Here is a 19480-nt window from a genome sequence, read left to right on the forward strand (position 1 = left end):
TAAGCCCAACTCCTTAAGGCTTTCCAGGGGAAATTTGAGATGTTCTGCTCCACCACAGTAGAGGTGGACCTCTAAGTGTAAAACATGACATTTCCTGCTCCCACTAGGTGGCGCTGCGATTGTCATAAAATATTGCCATATGTATGTGTTCAGGGGCGGATACTCATCCTACCTAGAAAGTTTGATCCAAATTGGAGTATGTAGGTATGAATGAGACCCAATCAAAATTTCATCGCGAATGATCAAATTTCAGGGGGGCATAAGGGCCACGCCCCCTTGCCAAAAACTCACCATTTTTTAAATGTAGATTCCCCTTGGTGTGTAGATGAAACACACCAAAATTTGAAGTTGATAACTTCTAAACCCTTTGAGTTATTAGAGAAAGTCTGAAGGGTGCAAATCGCCAAATTTGCATGTTTGAGTCAAAATGGCTGACTTCCTGTTGGGTTTAGAGCAGGGGTGGGCAATTCCAGGCCTCGAGTGCCAGTGTCCTGCAGGTTTTAGATGTGTCCCTGATCCAACACACCTGAATCAAATGGCTGAATTACCTCCTCAGTATGCAGTCAAGTTCTCCAGAGTCCTGCTAATGACTTCTATATGTGATTCAGGTGTGTTGGCTCAGGAACACATCTAAAACATGCAGGACACCGGCCCTCGAGGCCTGGAGTTGCCCACCCCTGGTTTAGAGCATGGCTCCAAGAGGATTTTTTGTGTGTCTCGATGTGATACATAGGTGTTGTAAGTTTCATAAATGTACGTGAAACACAGCGGTGGGGCTGAACTTTAGGGGGCGCTACTGAGGCATTTTGGCTGGCCCTTGCCCGAGGCCATTAAAATACTTAAATTTTCACCAGGTGTGATGCATGTGCAAAGTTTGAGTTTTTGAATAGGATAAAGTCCCCAAAAAGCAAATTCATTTTACTGAATAATAATAATAATAATAATAATAATAAACAGAGCAAAAACAATAGGGCCTTCGCACAGTTCGTGCTCGGGCCCTAAATATTATTATAATGTATGATTAAATGGTGAAGACTGTAACTAACAGTAGCGGACCTATCATTCCATCCCCTTTCTACTGTCCTCCAATTACAGGACGTTATAATCCTACTTTATTTTGTTTAAAGTACAGATTCTGATCATTTAAGCACAAATAATTCAACAACAATTTGGCAGTGAGTGTTAAAAATGTGTCAAATTCTACTTTGAAATGTCTGACAAGTGCACTGTCACAGTGCTGATAAAGTGAAATTCAGGAAATCCCTGGGTTCATAGAACATCAGGGAATATAGTCGGATTATTTTCTTTGATGACTTTAATGACAGTGGTGACTTTATGAGCTCAGATTTTCTAAGACCCTAAATGTGAGAGTTACAAATGATAGTTATTAAACTAGTGCAGTGAAGTAAAGGGCGCAGCATTGCTCTGCCTTTGCACAGTTAGCCTTAAGTAGCCGAAAATACATTACTCATCCTGAAAGGTGAAATGCGGCAAAGGTGTGTCACCTTTCGTAACTCGTAAAACTGAAATGAGTCATTCAGTCACCGCATTTTTCCTTTTTTTTTTGTGAATGAAACATTGCAGAAATGGAAAGTTACACCAGCTTCCTCTGTGAAGCTTACACTCACCAACAAAGGCTTGATTAATAAAGAGCTGCAGCATCATTTCAGTGTCAGTTTTATTAAAGACACAAACAAACATGATACAAAAAAAACATTCAATGTAGATAAGGCAGATAAATAGTTTAATGGTATTAAATAGTTTCTTTCACATTAATCTTTTAGCACAGAAGTAAAAGAGACAAAAAGAAGCTGAAGTAGCTGAATTAAGGCCGCGGTGGTCTCTCTTCAGATGTGTGGATATTTCAGTTTTTTTAAAAACAAGAGGAATTTTCATTTCATGTGATAATTAAAATAAGTTTTAAGCCATGTCCTCGCTCATACATTTTTCTATTTGCTAAATTGGTATTGAAAAGTTCATTTAAATGTTACATTTGCCAATGTCAACATCATTCCCTTTCCAAACACTTCACAGTCCCTGTCCTTCATATAAGCTACATGAGGTTCATTTTGTCTAACAATACTTTTCACATTATGACAAGCTGCATATACAGTATTTACACTTAAGTGTCCTGACTTTTTGTTCAGTGTCTTGAAGTTTACTAGTTTTATTTTTTAGATCATACTTGTGCTTGTTGGTTAAAGCACTTTGTTTGCTGCGCATCTACTTGAAAACAGAGGTCTGAATTTCTATTATTTAAAGTGTAAAAATAGCAGTAATACTGATAATGCTACAATAAATTGTCTATTCGTAGTTTTAGAATACCAAAAATTACAAACATTATGCAGTAAAAAATAAAAAGTGCAGTTCACAATATAGGAACCCTTTTTATAATATCAACTAACTTTATAAATATCAGTGGCACTTATAGTTTATAAGAAACAAGTCTTGTAAGAGAACTATGTAGTGCCTTTTATTGTTCAAGAACAACAATGTCAGCCACTCCATGCACTTGTGAGAGCTGTTTACAGTCGAGAGACGCCACCAGCTTCCTGGGTCCTGGTTGGGAGGGGATGAAGTGCTCTGTCAGAGTCACTGTGGCGTGGCCGCCAACGTCACTGAGAGGGGCAAGATGAAATGAAATGTTAGTCTCAATAAGAAAAGGTTGTTGGAAGAGCTAGGGAGGCAAAAGAGAGGCAGATGTGTTCTTACCCTATGATCACCTCGTGGCCCATCTGAAGGCCCAGGCCCTCCACTCTGAACACCACTCCCTTCAGTGTCTGTGTCAGGGGGTTGGTGAATGTAATCTTGGCAGTCATCTCCTTACCGACCACAGCTTCTCCAATAGGCTGCCAGGAAACAGTTAAATTAGTCCAGAAGGATACATTTAATAGAAATAAGTTTGATACTATTTAAGTTATGCATTGGTGCTAAAGTAATGCTCGATTTGCTAACTAATTTTTTTTTTTTTTTTTTTTTAAAGGAAAACATGAAATCTTACTGTGATGGTGATGTCTGGCGTACGAAGCCTGAAAGTTGTCTGGTTAGCTAGCACTTGCATCGTTTCAATGACTCTTCCAGATAAGGTTAGCATCAGGGCTGCTTGATCCACCAGCTGGCTCTGGTATTGTTGGTATGGCAGGACCCACTCAATGGTTTTCTCTGGGTGGTGAAGAAAATCATCATATTTTGACTCTAAACGGGACTATAATTTGCAAATTTAACATCCTTAAGTTGCTTAAGTTTGAAACTGATGACTAAGACCATAACCCTTTTAGGAAAATATGAACGAAGGTAGTGAGAAGCCATTTTCTCATATACTTCTATACAAACCAACTTCTTTATGCTGGCCATCAGAAAGACTGCAATTTAAACTAACTGCTTTGCAGGCTATATTCATCTTCATTTATAGTCAGTGCTGTAAACACAATACTAATACAATATGACCTAAACTTATTTGGTAGCAAATTGTTGCTTATTTAAGCAATGCATACTTACAGAGCAACATTACATTATATTACATTATATTGCTATTGGGCTCAACCTCTGAGAAAAACGTCTGCCTCTTTGCTCATCGGCTTCTTGCTAATTTTGTAAATCTGCTGCTTGTTGCTGAGCAGTGCATGCAACAAATTCAAAGCACAAGAGTAAATAAAAATAAATAAATCAGGACGTGGAAACCAAAGCAATGTGCTAATAACAAATAAAGACAACTCAGCTGAAGTCCAACCTTCATTAGCCAGAAGCTCCACAGGCATCTGGTCCTTCTTGATGGTGCCCTTCAGAACACCAGTGTAGTACATGACGGCCACCTGGCTGTGGAGTGTTGCCCGGCGGGGCTCTGAGCTTAGATTCTTCACTACAATCTTCAACTGGGCGTCAGAACCCAACTTGGGCCCCTTGCCATCCATCTTTACCTCCACTGACACATCTTCAGCCATTGCTGTGGAGTAGGTATCAGGCTTGCTGCCATAGCGACTGGCAGTCTCTACTGCAATGCGTTCCTCTTCTGAACCTGGTAGAGGGAGGAGAGGGTAAGTGCGCCTCATTCTTGCTGAGGTTTCAGGATTTACTGGCATATGCAAGAGATATGGCACACAGTATCTCCAAGGAAAACAAACAGAGAGGCATATTTTAAAAATATGAAGAACAGGCGAACTGTTGATGAAGGTTGAATGAGGTGAATAAGTACAACAAAATGATCTATGAAGAAATCTATGGGCCAAATCACTGATTTTTCAGCCTATTTCCAGGTAGTCCAGAAATGATTCTGTCTGTTTCTGGGATATCAATCAAAGGTAGACTTATAATTATACAACCGAAAAAATGGCTTCCAGTACCTTCTTCATGTTTGTACAAGTGTGTGATATCTTCCCGCTTATCAGAGCCCACTGCTTTGGTGCTGATGCAGTGGCCGACAGCTTTCTTCTCACTGTAGATTTGGCTAAATGTACCGTCCAGGTTCTTCTGCCAGTAGATTTTGTCACTGTTGACCTGACAGGAAAATAGCAATAAATACTATAAGCTCAATCAGGATAGGTTAGCCTTTCATGCTGATGATTAAACTAAGAAATAATAAATAATTATTTGCTGATGCATCAAGAGTATAACTTTCAACTCCAAAAACTACATTTGCAAATCCTGCATACCTATAACTTTTATAGTACACACAAATGAGAGACCAAAATAACAAAGATTTCGGTTCAAGCACACTTGCTCACCTCAGCAAAAACAAACGGTGTGTCATGTTTAAGGTAGACCTGGCCGGAGCGAATGGCGTTGACAGAGGCAGGGCCGCAGCGGAAGGTGCCCTGGCTAGTCTCCTGAGGAGTGGCGTCGATGGCCTGCCAGCCTCCGTTACCTGGAGGCAAGTCCGGTCTGGCCATCCAGCAGTCATTCCATACGTGGAAATTCCTATGGTTCGACAGAGTTTCGATATTTTGTATTTGAGGAAATTAGCTTGTTCACGTTCAGGTTAATATGAAAATACACTAAGCATCTTCTTGGCTTAGCTTAGCATAAAACAGTTAGCTTGTTTGGTTCACATTTTTACATTTCATTTTTTTGTATAAAATGTAAAGTGTTCATTCAAGAACTTTAGTGGCATTTGTGGATATATTTTATTAACTTTGAACATAGCTTTTTTCCAGAATTGGCATATATTTTAATGGTTTAACAGGAATTATGGTTTTGGATTAAGCTTACTTTTAGCTACATTTAGCTACATCACAACATGCGCCAGTTTCACAGAGTCAAAAGGGTGTTCAGCTAGCTAAATGAAAATGTAAAGTGCAGACTGATTGAGTAAGGACACATGTAGGACACCAGTGTAACCACAAAAAAGAAAAGATAGATACTAGATTAGCCTATGTGGTTTAAAAAGATGTTGCATTCAACTGAGAGCTGAATGCAACTTGGGATTTTCAAGGTAGAGGTGACTGCTTTCAGAATAAGTACATTCCTGTAGCATTGATTTAGATGATTTTCAACTCTGTAAACTCTGTGTCTTACCAGACAGAGTCCGAATTGAGGTGGTTGATTGGTTCCAAATTCTCATCAAGATACACATCTGTGGTGAGGGATACATCAGTATCATGGGCAGACTGGAAGTTGGTCACACTGCGGGCAGGAATGCCAAGGCAGCGCAGCACTGAAACCAAAGACAGAGATATAAATAGATAAATGAATATGTATTTCTACAAGGCCATTTGATACTTGAATTAGATTTTCAGGTGGTAATACTTCAGGCAGCATTCCTGCTTGGAACCTTATTATTCTGGCTGAATGAAAGCAACACATGTGGCTCTATCTATGGCAAATGTAGACAGTATGTCAGGAATGCCAGTGCAAGATATTTAGAGTGTATATGAGCTGACTTGCTATGAGGGGCATTGCTATGTGCTAAGGTCGGCTAGCTATGATGCAAGCTGCCCTGGTTGCACACACAATGTTACACACAATGTGCTCTGTAGAGAGAGCTGATAAAAAGACGGACATAAAGCCGTGATTACAATCGTTTGTGGATTGTTAATTAAACTGACATGAACACCAGTAAACACTCCAGGGTGTCCTTTGCAGCTTTTTTACATACACAAGCCAAACATACAGTACACTCCATTCGCATGCCTACTGAAGTTTAATGTTTCACCACAGACAGGCGCTTCTCTTTTACTTAGCCTTCCAGTGCCCTCACAGTTTTATTTTTTTCCTCATAATCACCTGTTGTAGTGACCCCAGAGAAGACCCAGCACTGTCCATATGACACAGGCGTTCCATCGGTGGAGTGGTATTTCCTCAGGATCTCCACGCTGCTGCTCCACGCCGTAGGGGAGACTCCGTCAGAGTAATCTCCTGACCAGTTCCCAACCAGAACGCCAAAGTCATCCTGAGCATTTATCTAAAAAGAACACAGTGACATGGTCATTTGGATTTCCTTTTTTTTCCCCTCCTTTTCTGGAAATTAAGCAGATCACTTCATTTGAATTCAAGGCCCTGTTACAGCACAAGAAGATTAGCTGCATGTGCCTAATTTTAATTCTCTTTTGCCCCCTTTCTTTTTATGTATTAGCTCACCATGGCAGATATGACCCTGACCACGTTGACAGAATCCCCTCGACCAGATGGCGGCATGTCACTCTTCTCCAGGATAAACAGACAGGCTTCCAGGATTCCCTCATGAAACTAAAGTGAAGACAAAAGTGTGAATTATAGATCGACAGATGTTATTTTTGTGCAAATTCTACATATACCACCCTTCTAAAGTACTTATTAGTGTACCAAATACCCATCAATACACAGCTGAAAATAGTCCCCAGTATGCTATTTGAGCAACTATTTATAGTACTGACTTGTACACAAATTTCTAGTCATTTAAAAACACAACAAAACTTAAGTTATTGGGAACCGTTTTAAAAGAATTCGACCTTCATCAGGAACAAATAGGCTCATCATGATGATGTAATGATAGCTTTAGAAGCAAAGCACTTTCCAGTCACATCTTGTCTTGATAGCTTTTACCTGCCCAAAGTTCCATGTGCGAGCACCGATTTGTTTCTCTGTGCCATAGTAAATCCTCCCAGTGTCATTCAGCACATACTCCTTCCTCTCCTCCTCATCATCCAGGAACACTGTGTCCTCTAGAAACACAGGAAACACATATTTGCTCTTATTTAGGTTCATTCAACTGAAAATATCACTTTGAAAGTGCAGGTTTTCATCCAGTGGTATATACACATTTACTTGCTTTTGTGTACAACTGCAGTTGTCCCTAAAGTTCAGTCTAATTAAACCAGCCTTGACAGGGAAAACAAGAAAACCTTTTTTTTTTCTGTAGACATTTCAAATTTCTTCTAATGAACTGAAATATTCAAGCTTCCTCTCTGTTTGTAAAAATTACCCCAAATCCCTGCTTTATTCACCTCTTTCGTGACTGAACTACTTAAGAATGTGTTGTTTTTTTTTTTCACTTATTATGTGAAAACGTTCCCAAGGCCAGGAAATGGTTAAGAAACACAATGACTCCATAGATCTTGCAGTGGAGCCCACACTCATTTATGGGAAAAAGTCTGGTTTTAGTGACATCAGCCCTCCAGACTTGGGCGTGTAGCCTTCACCAGAGCTTTGCAAATCTGTGCATTTCTGTTCCCATCCCTTTTTATCGGTTACTGTCACCACCTGGAAAATACCCGTGGGTGGTGGAAAGGAACATGACAAAGAAAGAAAGGAAAAGAGGTGAAAGTAAAAGACTATTTAAGATGGACGTAAGAAAAAGCAAAGTGGAAGGAAGAGATTTAAGTCACGGAGGGACAAATGAGAGAAACAGGGGAAGTTGTGCTTTGAGGGAAAAGGGAGGAGGGAAAGAGAGTGTGAAGCATAACATATTGTTTGAGATTTTATGGGAAAAAGCACAGGGGGATGAAGCTGACACTATCTGGCAGCTGTGATAATTGCAGTTTTTATATCTCACTAAAAAAATATCCCTGGAATGTGGGAAGAAACAGACTCACAAAGGAGGATATGAAGGAGGAGGCCCAAGAACTGGAGTGAGGGTCAGGTCAGCAGATAGCAAGAAAGGTACAAAACAGCGAGGAAATATACACAAAGGCAGTAAAAGCAAGGGAGAGGACAGGCTGTCACCAGCTGCAAGGATTACTCTGAGCTCCCCCCATGGCAGTTCATACAGTAATTGTAGGATTTTGACTTTTATGAGTGTGAGGGAGAGATTGGTCTAGGGAAGAAGAGATTGAAAGAGGGAAAAGGGGATTGGGCAGGCTGCCAAAAGCAGCAACCCCATAATGAAAGACACAGGCTTTTTTTTTTTTTTATCACATCCAGGTCCACTGTTTTTCCTTTCTTTCTTTTATTTTGCTGTGTTGCAAATGCAATTCTTTCTGTCAAATATCCTGTGTGGGTGATTTGGAAAACCTAGGCGAATAGCCAACGAACCTCCTTTCCTAATGCTTTCTTAGCCATATAAATGAGAATGAATAATAAAAATATATATATAAATAAACCCTTTTTGTTTGTAAGCAAAGATTCCTGCATAAGGAGCTGCTGTTTAGTGTATTGGTGTGTTAATGGCTCAAACATGAATAGGCATTTGTTATACGGACAAACCCACAGATAATTATTATCCAGTTCCCATCATCTCTTGTGTACCATAGATTTCACTGAGGTTTTGGATTTATAGATTCCAACCTTACTGTTTTGATTCTGTCTAACTGCTGTTATTAGTGGATGATGTGATATCACCACAGTGGTGTATCTACAACATTATAATTAAGGTGTCACAAGGAGGAGTTTGGGTTTCTTCTTTTAACTTCCTGGCAAAAAGTAGGGTTTATTTTAACACAAACCCAGATCTTTTCTTAAACTATTTGTTGCTAAAAAATTAGAAAACTCACTGGAAATGATTTTATAAAGAAAGGTGACCAAAAAAATGTGAACCAAAGCCTTGACTTTTGATTTCCTAGGGGATACAAACCCCACTGTAATACTACCTCACGTGACCCCATAAATCTATTCTGCAAAGAGCCCGAACGCCAGAACTCCACAAAGGCAAACATCTCCAGTACCAACAACCATATTTTCCTGATTTCCAAATAGATAAAAGTTGTATCTTCCAGTGACACTATAGGGTTGAAATTTTACATTTCCAAGTATTTCACTGAGTGCCATATAAGTGGCTGAATAATGTCTTAATATACCAAGAAGTCATATGAAATCAGGTTTATGTAAAAACTATTCAAGAACTACATATGATTGAATTTCACATAAAGAAAGACACATAAAGGGAATTTGACATATATACAAAAAATACTCCTTTAAATAAATGTTAATGCATTATCCAAATGAATAAATACAGTGCCTTGCGGCCCCCTTGAACTTTTCAACCTTTTGCCACATTTCAGGCTTCAAACATAAAGATATTAAATTTTAATTTTTTGTGAAGAATCAACAACAAGTGAGGCACAATCGTGAAGTGGAATTAAATTTACTGGATGTGTCAAACTTTTTTAACAAATAAAAAACTGAAAAGTGGGGCGTGCAATATTATTGGGCCCCTTTATTTTCAGTGCAGCAAACTCACTCCAGAAGTTCAGTGAGGATCTCTGATCCAATGTTGTCCAAAATGACTGATGATGATAAATAGAATCTACCTGTGTGTAATCAAGTCTCCGTATAAATGCACCTGCTCTGTGATAGTGTCAGGGTTCTGTTCAAAGCGCAGAGAGCATCATGAAGACCAAGGAACATACCAGGCAGGTCCGAGATACTGTTGTGGAGAAGTTCAAAGCCGGATTTGGATACAAAAAGATTTCCCAAGCTTTAAACATCTCAAGGAGCACTGTGCAAGCAATCATATTGAAATGGAAGGAGTATCAGACCACTGCAAATCTACCAAGACCCGGCCGTCCCTCTAAACTTTCATCTCAAACAAGGAGAAGACTGATCAGAGATGCAGCCAAGAGGCCCATGATCACTCTGGATGAACTGCAGAGATCTACAGCTGAGGTGGGAGAGTCTGTCCATAGGACAACAATCAGTCGTACGCTGCACAAATCTGGCTTTTATGGAAGAGTGGCAAGAAGAAAGCCATTTCTCAAAGATATCCATAAAAAGTCTCATTTAAAGTTTGCCACAAGCCACCTGGGAGACACACCAAACATGTGGAAGAAGGTGCTCTGGTCAGATGAAACCAAAATCGAACTGTTTGGCCACAATGCAAAACGATATGTTTGGCGTAAAAGCAACACAGCTCATCACCCTGAACACACCATCCCCACTGTCAAACATGGTGGTGGCAGCATCATGGTTTGGGCCTGCTTTTCGTCAGCAGGGACAGGGAAGATGGTCAAAATTGATGGGAAGATGGATGGGGCCAAATACAGGACCATTCTGGAAGAAAACCTGTTGGAGTCTGCAAGAGACCTGAGACTGGGACGGAGATTTATCTTCCAACAAGACAATGATCCAAAACATAAAGCCAAATCTACAATGGAATGGTTCACAAATAAACATATCCAGGTGTTGGAATGGCCAAGTCAAAGTCCAGACCTGAATCCAACCGAGAATCTGCGGAAACAGCTGAAGACTGCTGTTCACAAACGCTCTCCATCCAACCTCACTGAGCTCGAGCTGTTTTGCAAGGAAGAATGGGCAAGAATTTCAGTCTCTCGATGTGCAAAACTGATAGAGACATACCCCAAGCGACTTGCAGCTGTAATTGCAGCAAAAGGTGGCGCTACAAAGTATTAACGCAAGGGGGCCGAATAATATTGCACGCCCCGCTTTTCAGTTTTTTATTTGTTAAAAAAGTTTGACACATCCAATAAATTTAATTCCACTTCACGATTGTGTCTCACTTGTTGTTGATTCTTCACAAAAAATTAAAATGTAATATCTTTATGTTTGAAGCCTGAAATGTGGCAAAAGGTTGAAAAGTTCAAGGGGGCCAAATACTTTCGCAAGGCACTGTGGCATGTAACCATAAAGGTGGCAGTTTCATCCCCTAATATCATCACAAATATCTGCTGTTTAGATTTAGATTGAACCAGGCTAGTCTAGATTTTGATGCTCATTGGGCAAGGTTATAGTATGGATAACAAGAGTGGTTACTGTATCCTCCAAGTGGATACTTCATGGTTATTTGTCATCCATCCATCATCCATCCATTTCCTGCTGCTTATCTATTGGCAGCAGTCTCAACAGAGATGTCAGACCTCCCTCTCCACCTCTAACAGCTCATCTGGGGGGACACCGAGGCATTTCCAAGCAAGCTGAGAGATGCTCTCCAGCAAGTTGCAGGACTACAGTGACAGCCAACTTCAGGAACTTCGTTAGTTACCATAGCACCAAAAAAGCATTTTTCCCAGCCATGGCCATTACTTACAGCCCCCCCTGGCATCATTTCCACTGTAGTCTGTGCTATGTGCAGCAAATCTGCTGTTTTTTCTGAATCTATTTTTTGTTTCTGCTGTGTAGAAATGGTCCTAAATTGCTTGTTTGTTTTCTCAACTCGTGGTGTATTCAGCTCTTTGGACCACAGTCATTTAGGCATAGACGATTAACAATCGCATCTCTATATTTAATGACCCTGCTAGGGGCCTGTTTTATCTAATACACAAACGGTTTTGATCTCAAATGTAGCTGAAAGTAGTGCTCGCACTTATGGCCAAACCAAATGTGCCAGAAGCTTTGGATCCAGCCAGGAGAGTTGCATAACAAAGTAATAGACCACAGTCACACACACAGTCACGCTGTTGCTGTTTCATGGTCAGTAACACACTCATGGACTGAGTTGGCCTTTATCAACCATGTGTAATATTATATCAGAGCTGCTCTCAGAGATTAAATGGCTATGTAGACATCTATTTTATCTGAGTGTTTGCAGTTAGACAGATGGAATCTGCTTCCTCCAGAAAAATATTGACTTTTTTTCTATTTTTTTTCTCTTTTCTCCCTTAAGACGAACATAAATCCAGACAGTAAGTAATGTATTCTTGGAATATTATGTAAGGTCACATGCCTTCTCTTCCTTCATTTTTCCTGTCATCTGTGGCTCGTCTTCTTTCCTTCCTCTCTTCCACATTCCCTGGCTTCAATCCACACCCCCGCCCTCCCCTTCCCTGATCCGGCTTGCTTCCAGCTTACCTTCACACCAAGGGTTGAAGAGCATGACGATGTTCTTGTCGGAGGTGTGAGTAGCTGTGGCCTCGCCTTTCAGGGAGGAAATTGTCACAGAGAGCCCGTAAAGGCCGATCACAGCGTTGGCTGGAGAGTTGACGGACAGCTTGATCTTATTGCCATTCCGCTCTACAATTTTGGCCTCCCAACGTTCGTCTTCCAGGTGCTCCACCAGTGGAATGACGACATGGGTCCCTTTGGAAACCAAGGGCAAGGAACCTACAACAAACAGATTTCATTTTGATTGTTAAATATACTATGTTTTGTAAAGCACAAAAGGAGGATAAGTATTGCATTATATGTTATGCTTTAGTAGGTAATTTAAAATATTCCCCTTTTGTATTAACTACTACTACTACTTATAGTACTTGTTCAAAGTATTTAAATCCTTCTATCATGAAATAAAACTATAAACAGAATGTGACAAAACAACAGCTATGATGTTAGGACCAAAACGTCTATGTACTGTGTTGCAGAGATATCAACTGAGGTTGAAATAGGGCTGCGCTGTACTTTTGCATAATACCAACTTAAACCACAAGATGGTGCAGTGAGTCAGTGTCCAACCTTAGAAGCAGTTTTTAACAATTGTGATTTAAAATGTTTTCAAAATTACATAAAAGAACATAATGCTGGTTGTGGTAAACAACTGCAACTGTTTATTAAAATTCTGCTGTTTTAATTTTTTTCAAAAATTAAATTTAAATGACAATTTATGACAATTTGGAAGACACTTATTCAATCTTTTGAAGGAAAGTCAGATAAGAAGATAAACCTGTCTTGCATTTGTCTTTTAAATTTAAAGCTAAACAACTGCTGTTTAGCTTTGTATAACGTCTCTTTGGAAAAAGCTTCACGATTAACTGGCAGGCTTGGAAACTGTAGTGTTCTCATCATCTACTTAAATAAAGCTTTAAAGAATCTTGCACTCGACTTTTTGCAAACGAGCCAGAGATTCATACACAAATAAAGTAATTTGAGTGTCTAAAGTGTGTGTGTGTGTGTGTGTGTGTGTGTGTATGCATAACCTTGTACATTTGTATGCTAAAACATATTTGCTTTATATGTCTGAATAAAAATTCAACCTTCACAGCTTCAAAAGCACTTTCCTGTTCTCTTTTATTTGTAATTCTAAGCTAACCTTGAAGATTCGGTTTAAATAATACAGCAGCAACGACAGTGAAGAGACCTCCTTACAAAATGTAGCTGCAAACTTTTTCATGTTGCAGTCACTTGAAGTCATTTGCAGCAGATGACAACCATTCCAGACTGTAAAGCACACACGAATTACAGTCTTTGGCCCAGCTGTGCGTGGTTTCCACGAGTAAACAGAATTGTGGGCCTGGAAGACCTCCAGCACTACACAACATACACATCCCCACAGAAAGTATGCACATTTGTGTGAGTTATCATTTAGCTTTAATGTTCCTTTTTATGTGTCTTTGCCATGGGCTAACAAACCCACGAACTAGATTAAAACCCATTGGATGTTTTCCCATGAGCTGTTTGCTTCGTGCTACCCTGCTGGGCAACCATTTGTCCAAACAGAAATATGGAGTTTACCAAGAAACCATTGTTCTAAATGTCCCCGCATCCAGGACACCCCTCCCTTCCTCTCTCTACCTTTTTTCTTTCAACAGGAAATTGATCAAAAAAAACAGTGTCTCTTTTCTGCTGGAATGACTTCATTGAAAATTTATTCCAAACCTTCGTTCACCTTCCCAGCTATCAAAACAACTGCTTTGAAAGCTTGACTGACACAAATCCCTGCTTGTAGTGCAACACTTGGAACGTGCAGACTGTGATACGATGGCAACCAGAGTCTGCTGAATGCAGACAACTCAGTCACATAAATGCAGTTCATTTCTTTCTTTTTCCCTCTCACCATGAAGCTATCACGGCAGAAGAAGCAAATCACTGCTGGGTGGTGATGTATTGCTGAAGTGTGTAGTGTGAGGTCTGTAAATACCAGAGGGAGGTGTCCAGTGTCCCGAGGCCTGGAAACTGTTAACTGTGAGGGCTGCTGGGTGGAATTCAAAACTTGTGGTGCAGCCATGAACCGCTGCTGTAACGTGCATGTGTAACATTTGGACTGTATTTCCCGTGGTTTGAGCACTCACTGGTTTGCCTCTTGTGTTTGCACATGCAGCTAATATTGGTGAAAGGGGCAAGCCACCGATTTTTAACACAAAAATCAGTTTACAATACTTAGGAGCACTTTTGCTGTGAGAACAATTTCATGTAAAGCAGTGGTTCTATCAGGCCTAGCCATTACCTGTTATGTTCCACATACATTGTTTTCTACATACACTGTGTATCTAATATTTTAGCTGTTTGTTTACTTTTATCAAGCCATTTAAACTGCTTATTTATTCAGTTTATTATTTATTTTATACAATACATCTATAACCTATTACCTGAATTAATTCTTTTTTCTCCTGTATTAGTAATGATACTAAACCCTCTTTACAAGCTATTGATCAGACGCATTACAACATTTCTTAACTCATTTTTCTTCATATTGTGTTTTGAAAGTATGGACACTGTCCAGCCACCAGTTTCATACCTGTTTTCAGCTCCAGGTGCAGCTTGTCAGTGTCAGCACTGAAGGGCCTGCTGAGCTCCAGCTCCACCTGGAAGGTCTGCCCTCTGCGAATGATCAGCTCGTCTCCATAATAGAGGTCAGTGTGATGCTCCTTTCTGTTCTGACCCGTCTTGGAACTCAGGAGGTCCACCGAACACACTGACAGCGTCACTTCTAACAGGAGAGGGTGGGACATTACATTGAGGTAAATGACTATTTTGATAACACAAACAATGTCATGTTTTCTACTGAAAAAAGCAGAACTGGCCTTCACACGGTTTAAAATGAGTGTCATTACCATCTGTTTCCTTTGCTTCTCCGTTCTCAGGCTTTGGCTTGGGGGGCTCTACAACCGCGGCAGGGGTTGGGAGTTTGGTCAATTCCACTTTATCCGTAACATCATAGGAGGTGCTGCTTTGGCGCTTACAGCAGCACGGGCACATCTTTCTGAGCCACCGAAAACAGCCTCCCTTCTCCTGCTTCGTCTCCTCCTCCCTCTGAATGGTCAGTTCGACCCTCGTGGGTGGGGCTGCTCCGGGGAACCGCCCAATCTCTGACGTGGTTCTTACTGTCAAGCGCTCACCTGGCATTCTGGAAAACACATAAAGACATGTTTCATTTTTAAGATTAGAACTTTGGTTTGCATAGCACCAATTCACAACAGCAGTCACCTCAAGGCACTTTAGACTGTAAGGTTAAGACCCTACAGCGTTAGAAAGAAAGCACTTTACTTCATTAACCACACATACAGTTAATAGTTTATGCCATTCTATGAGGAGTACAGCAAGAAAGTATGATCCTCAACTTTCTTTTTAAACTTAAATCTATGCCAGAAAGTGTCAGGAAAAACAACTGCATGTAGGTAATGAGAGGCCACATGCATTTCATATAAAAAAAAAATGTGATTAACTAAACAAGCCATTTCTTTGTTTCTTCCATCGTTAAACAGTTTTTTTCCTTCACTTTTTCCTGCAATTAGTCCTTTCCTGACACGAACTCTGTTCAGCTAATAGTCTTTCCCAAACCATTTCGGGGTATTTTGCGATTCGTCCTTCTTAGGTACACTGTGTGATCAAACATAACAGCTACAAGCAGCTGGATTCCATCTGCTGCACCCCAGCTGCTGTAGAGCAATGTAGCTGCTGTGCTTGTGATGTCTTTTTGTGTGCACATAGACTGCAAGTGCAAGTGTACAGTACCGTGCACCTTATGAACATTTATCATACTGTCACATCCCCACCCTCATACACCGCACTAATAATCACAGAGGAATGAGATCATTAGTCTCTTTGAGGATAAGCCCGACCTTCCTTACTGGTTCTCGTGTTTACTAGAATGCAAATCTGAAGGTGGAAACGGTTTCTTGCATCTTCTCTCCATCAAAAAATCATAAGCCACACAAACTGTGAGTGACACTGCATGCACATATGCAAACATGCAGCACATTTTATCCATGAAGCTGCAGTAATGTAACGTAGTTAGGAGAAAACAGTGTTGTTAAGGAAATATTTACAGGAGATGACTGGTTTATAGAGTAGCCCAACAATATAAGCAAGATACAGGGGTTGGACAATGAAACTGAAACACCTGTCATTTTAGTGTGGGAGGTTTCATGGCTAAACTGGACCAGCCTGGTGGCCAATCTTCATTAATTGCACATTGCACCAGTAAGAGCAGTGTGAAGGTCCAATTAGCAGGGTAAGAGCACAGTTTTGCTCAAAATATTGCAATGCACACAACATTATGGGTGACATACCAGAGTTCAAAAGAGGACAAATTGTTGGTGCACATCTTGCTGGCGCATCTGTGACCAAGACAGCAAGTCTTTGTGATGTATCAAGAGCCACGGTATCCAGGGTAATGTCAGCATACCACCAAGAAGGACGAACCACATCCAACAGGATTAACTGTGGACGCAAGAGGAAGCTGTCTGAAAGGGATGTTCGGGTGCTGACCCGGATTGTATCCAAAAAACATAAAAACACAGCTGCCCAAATCACAGCAGAATTAAATGTGCACCTCAACTCTCCTGTTTCCACCAAAACTGTCCGTCGGGAGAGTCAATATACACGGCCGGGCTGCTATAGCCAAACCTTTGGTCACTTGTGCCAATGCCAAACGTCAGTTTCAATGGTGCAAGGAGCGCAAATCTTGGGCTGTGGACAATGTGAAACATGTATTGTTCTCTGATGAGTCCACCTTTACTGTTTTCCCCACATCCGGGAGAGTTACGGTGTGGAGAAGCCCCAAAGAAGCATACCACCCAGACTGTTGCATGCCCAGAGTGAAGCATGGGGGTGGATCAGTGATGGTTTGGGCTGCCATATCATGGCATTCCCTTGGCCCAATACTTGTGCTAGATGGGCGCGTCACTGCCAAGGACTACCGAACCATTCTGGAGGACCATGTGCATCCAGTGGTCCAAACATTGTATCCTGAAGGCGGTGCCGTGTATCACGATGACAATGCACCAATACACACAGCAAGACTGGTGAAAGATTGGTTTGATGAACATGAAAGTGAAGTTGAACATCTCCCATGGCCTGCACAGTCACCAGATCTAAATATTATTGAGCCACTTTGGGGTGTTTTGGAGGAGCGAGTCAGGAAACGTTTTCCTCCAGCAGCATCACGTCGTGACCTGGCCACTATCCTGCAAGAAGAATGGCTTAAAATCCCTCTGACCACTGTGCAGGACTTGTATATGTCATTCCCAAGACGAATTGACGCTGTATTGGCCGCAAAAGGAGGCCCTACACCATACTAATAAATTATTGTGGTCTAAAACCAGGTGTTTCAGTTTCATTGTCCAACCCCTGTACAAGCGAACATTTAGGGCTTACTATGGAGATGGTGACTGAGCTGTGATTGGACATGTGGGGTGGGGTTACCATACAGTCAGTTAGCATTTCTGCACATCACTTTAGCATGTACAGGTGAAACAGGTGATGCAAAGTGTCATTACAGTAATGTTTAGGGTTGCACCTTTGGGTAAATATTCGCATGAACCAGGCATGTGAAAAAGGGTGAAAAAGGCAGAGTTCACAGGTCAGACAACAGCTGAGGAAGTGGGAGCGGCACCTTACAGCATGCTTTCACACTCTTGATAGCTTTCACCTCTGTGGTTTCCTGAGTTCATCTGCACCAATGGCCAAATCAGTTGTATGCTTTGTTCCCCACCCAAAGACGCACTCTCTGACCCTTAATGCTACTAAAAAGGGAACTAAGTTACAAAGAACAAAGAAAAAAACCTGTTGTTATTTCAAAACACAGCTAAGTGAACAAATTATATCCAGACTGTTTTGTCCTTTTCAAAAGAAGCCTTATCTCACTCTTGCACCTAGGTGGTCTAAAATTGGCCAATTAGAGACATTCACTGAACCTCCCAGAACCATGAAAAGTCATTTCACAAGCCTAATTTTTGGCAGCCTTGCTCTTCCTGTGCTCACACTCTAGTGCCCAAACTTAAAATGATCTATACAGTAATACAGCCATCAGCCAAGCTTGAAATGAAATATTCTTCATCGTTTTTTCCCTCCCTCTGCCTATCACTACCACTTGTATCACTTTCTTCCATTGTATCTCAGCAGTGCTGCACTTTTCTTTCAGTTTGTGTTGGCATGTGGGCATTGCTGATATGCCCATTGGGCCCCGAGATACCCACACCAAATTTAAGTCAACTTTATCCGACTACAACAAAACCAGCTTCAACTGGCTTGTTTGTCTGGTGAGTCGGTCCGTGTAAAAGGGCCCGATTATTAAACTGTCACAGTTCCAACGTGATTAAAAAAAATACACAAAGAGATTCCTTAAATCCTATATACCACACATCCTCTAGGTCTCAGAGAAGAGAAAGGATAAGCTGCAGCTGTTGGCTGTCAACCAACGAGGCTGAAGCCATGAAAATACCTGAATTAACTGACTGTGTTTTAAAATGAACATGGAAAATGCTAAAATTACAAACAGCGCCTTGGAGTTTGGAAAGTGAACAGACATCTTCTTTCTGCGGGAAACAAATTAGATTTTGCCTATAATCATAAAAAGAGTCCACAAGTTCAAGGCTAAAAACGCGTCTTTTTTAAACCCTTTTATTCTTTTTTTTTTTTTACTTTTGTGGAGAATTATCCAGTAAGACTTGAGCTGTACTAGAAAACTAAGAAAGAAACCACTGGGACACAAGCACCAAATTTTCCGTCTATACCTCAGTTTTCTTCTTTTTCTCTCTTGAGAAAAAGAAGAAAACTTGAAATAGGAGTGACTGATAATCTTACTTTCTCTGTGTGGATTCTTCTTTGGATCAACGATGAAACGCGTGTATCGTCCTGAGCAGTTATCCGTCAGCCTCTGGAAACTTTTGGAAACTTTCGTCTTGATGCGCTCCGTTCGCGGACCGGGACGCTTTTAAGGGTGTCCTGGAATGTTCACTCCTGCTTCTCATGGCTCAGCCCAGCCCGCCCCGCCCTGGTTTTGAAGTTTCTCACTCCCACCAGGAGGTCCAGTTCCGATTAGCGCGACTTTGTGCACGTAGCGGGTGTGAGACGCGCGCACGTGCAGAGCAGCTGAAAGTTTGTTGTGCAACATTCAGCAAAACTTCATCGATGCAGGAAGACAGACAGCGGAAAGGAGACGATAAAGACCACATGGCTGGATTCCTATACTGTATCTGTGTTTGCTTTGCACAACAAGCCATGTTTGTAAGCGCTAAATAGG

The 19480-nt window shown here is 41.0% G+C and overlaps 1 protein-coding gene across 1 annotated transcript; it reads right to left on the reverse strand.

Moving 5' to 3' along the window:
* Positions 1-1660: 1660 nt before the first annotated feature.
* tgm1l1 (transglutaminase 1 like 1) lies at positions 1661-19198 on the reverse strand. The gene is made up of 14 exons (XM_030752440.1): positions 19042-19198; positions 15069-15361; positions 14753-14944; positions 12154-12405; positions 7018-7136; positions 6574-6681; positions 6220-6397; positions 5512-5650; positions 4722-4914; positions 4341-4494; positions 3731-4015; positions 3002-3162; positions 2713-2849; positions 1661-2618 (listed from the first exon to the last, which is right to left on the reverse strand). The coding sequence occupies exons 2-14, from the start codon at positions 15358-15360 to the stop codon at positions 2474-2476; spliced, it is 2355 nt and encodes a 784-aa protein (XP_030608300.1). The 5' UTR covers position 15361; positions 19042-19198; the 3' UTR covers positions 1661-2473.
* Between the last annotated feature and the right edge of the window lie 282 nt (positions 19199-19480).

Source organism: Archocentrus centrarchus, chromosome 17 (genome assembly GCF_007364275.1).
Source record: "Archocentrus centrarchus isolate MPI-CPG fArcCen1 chromosome 17, fArcCen1, whole genome shotgun sequence".
Taxonomy (NCBI): domain Eukaryota; kingdom Metazoa; phylum Chordata; class Actinopteri; order Cichliformes; family Cichlidae; genus Archocentrus; species Archocentrus centrarchus.

Bases quoted from the DNA above. Each gene is read 5' to 3' on its own strand.
- tgm1l1 (XM_030752440.1), bottom strand. From the start codon at position 15,360: ATGCCAGGTGAGCGCTTGACAGTAAGAACCACGTCAGAGATTGGGCGG. The intron at 4,495-4,721 runs GTGAGCAAGTGT...TTTTCCTGTCAG, and splicing joins CACCGTTTGTTTTTGCTGAG to GTCAACAGTGACAAAATCTA. The intron at 4,016-4,340 runs GTACTGGAAGCC...TCCCTCTACCAG, and splicing joins CTTGTACAAACATGAAGAAG to GTTCAGAAGAGGAACGCATT.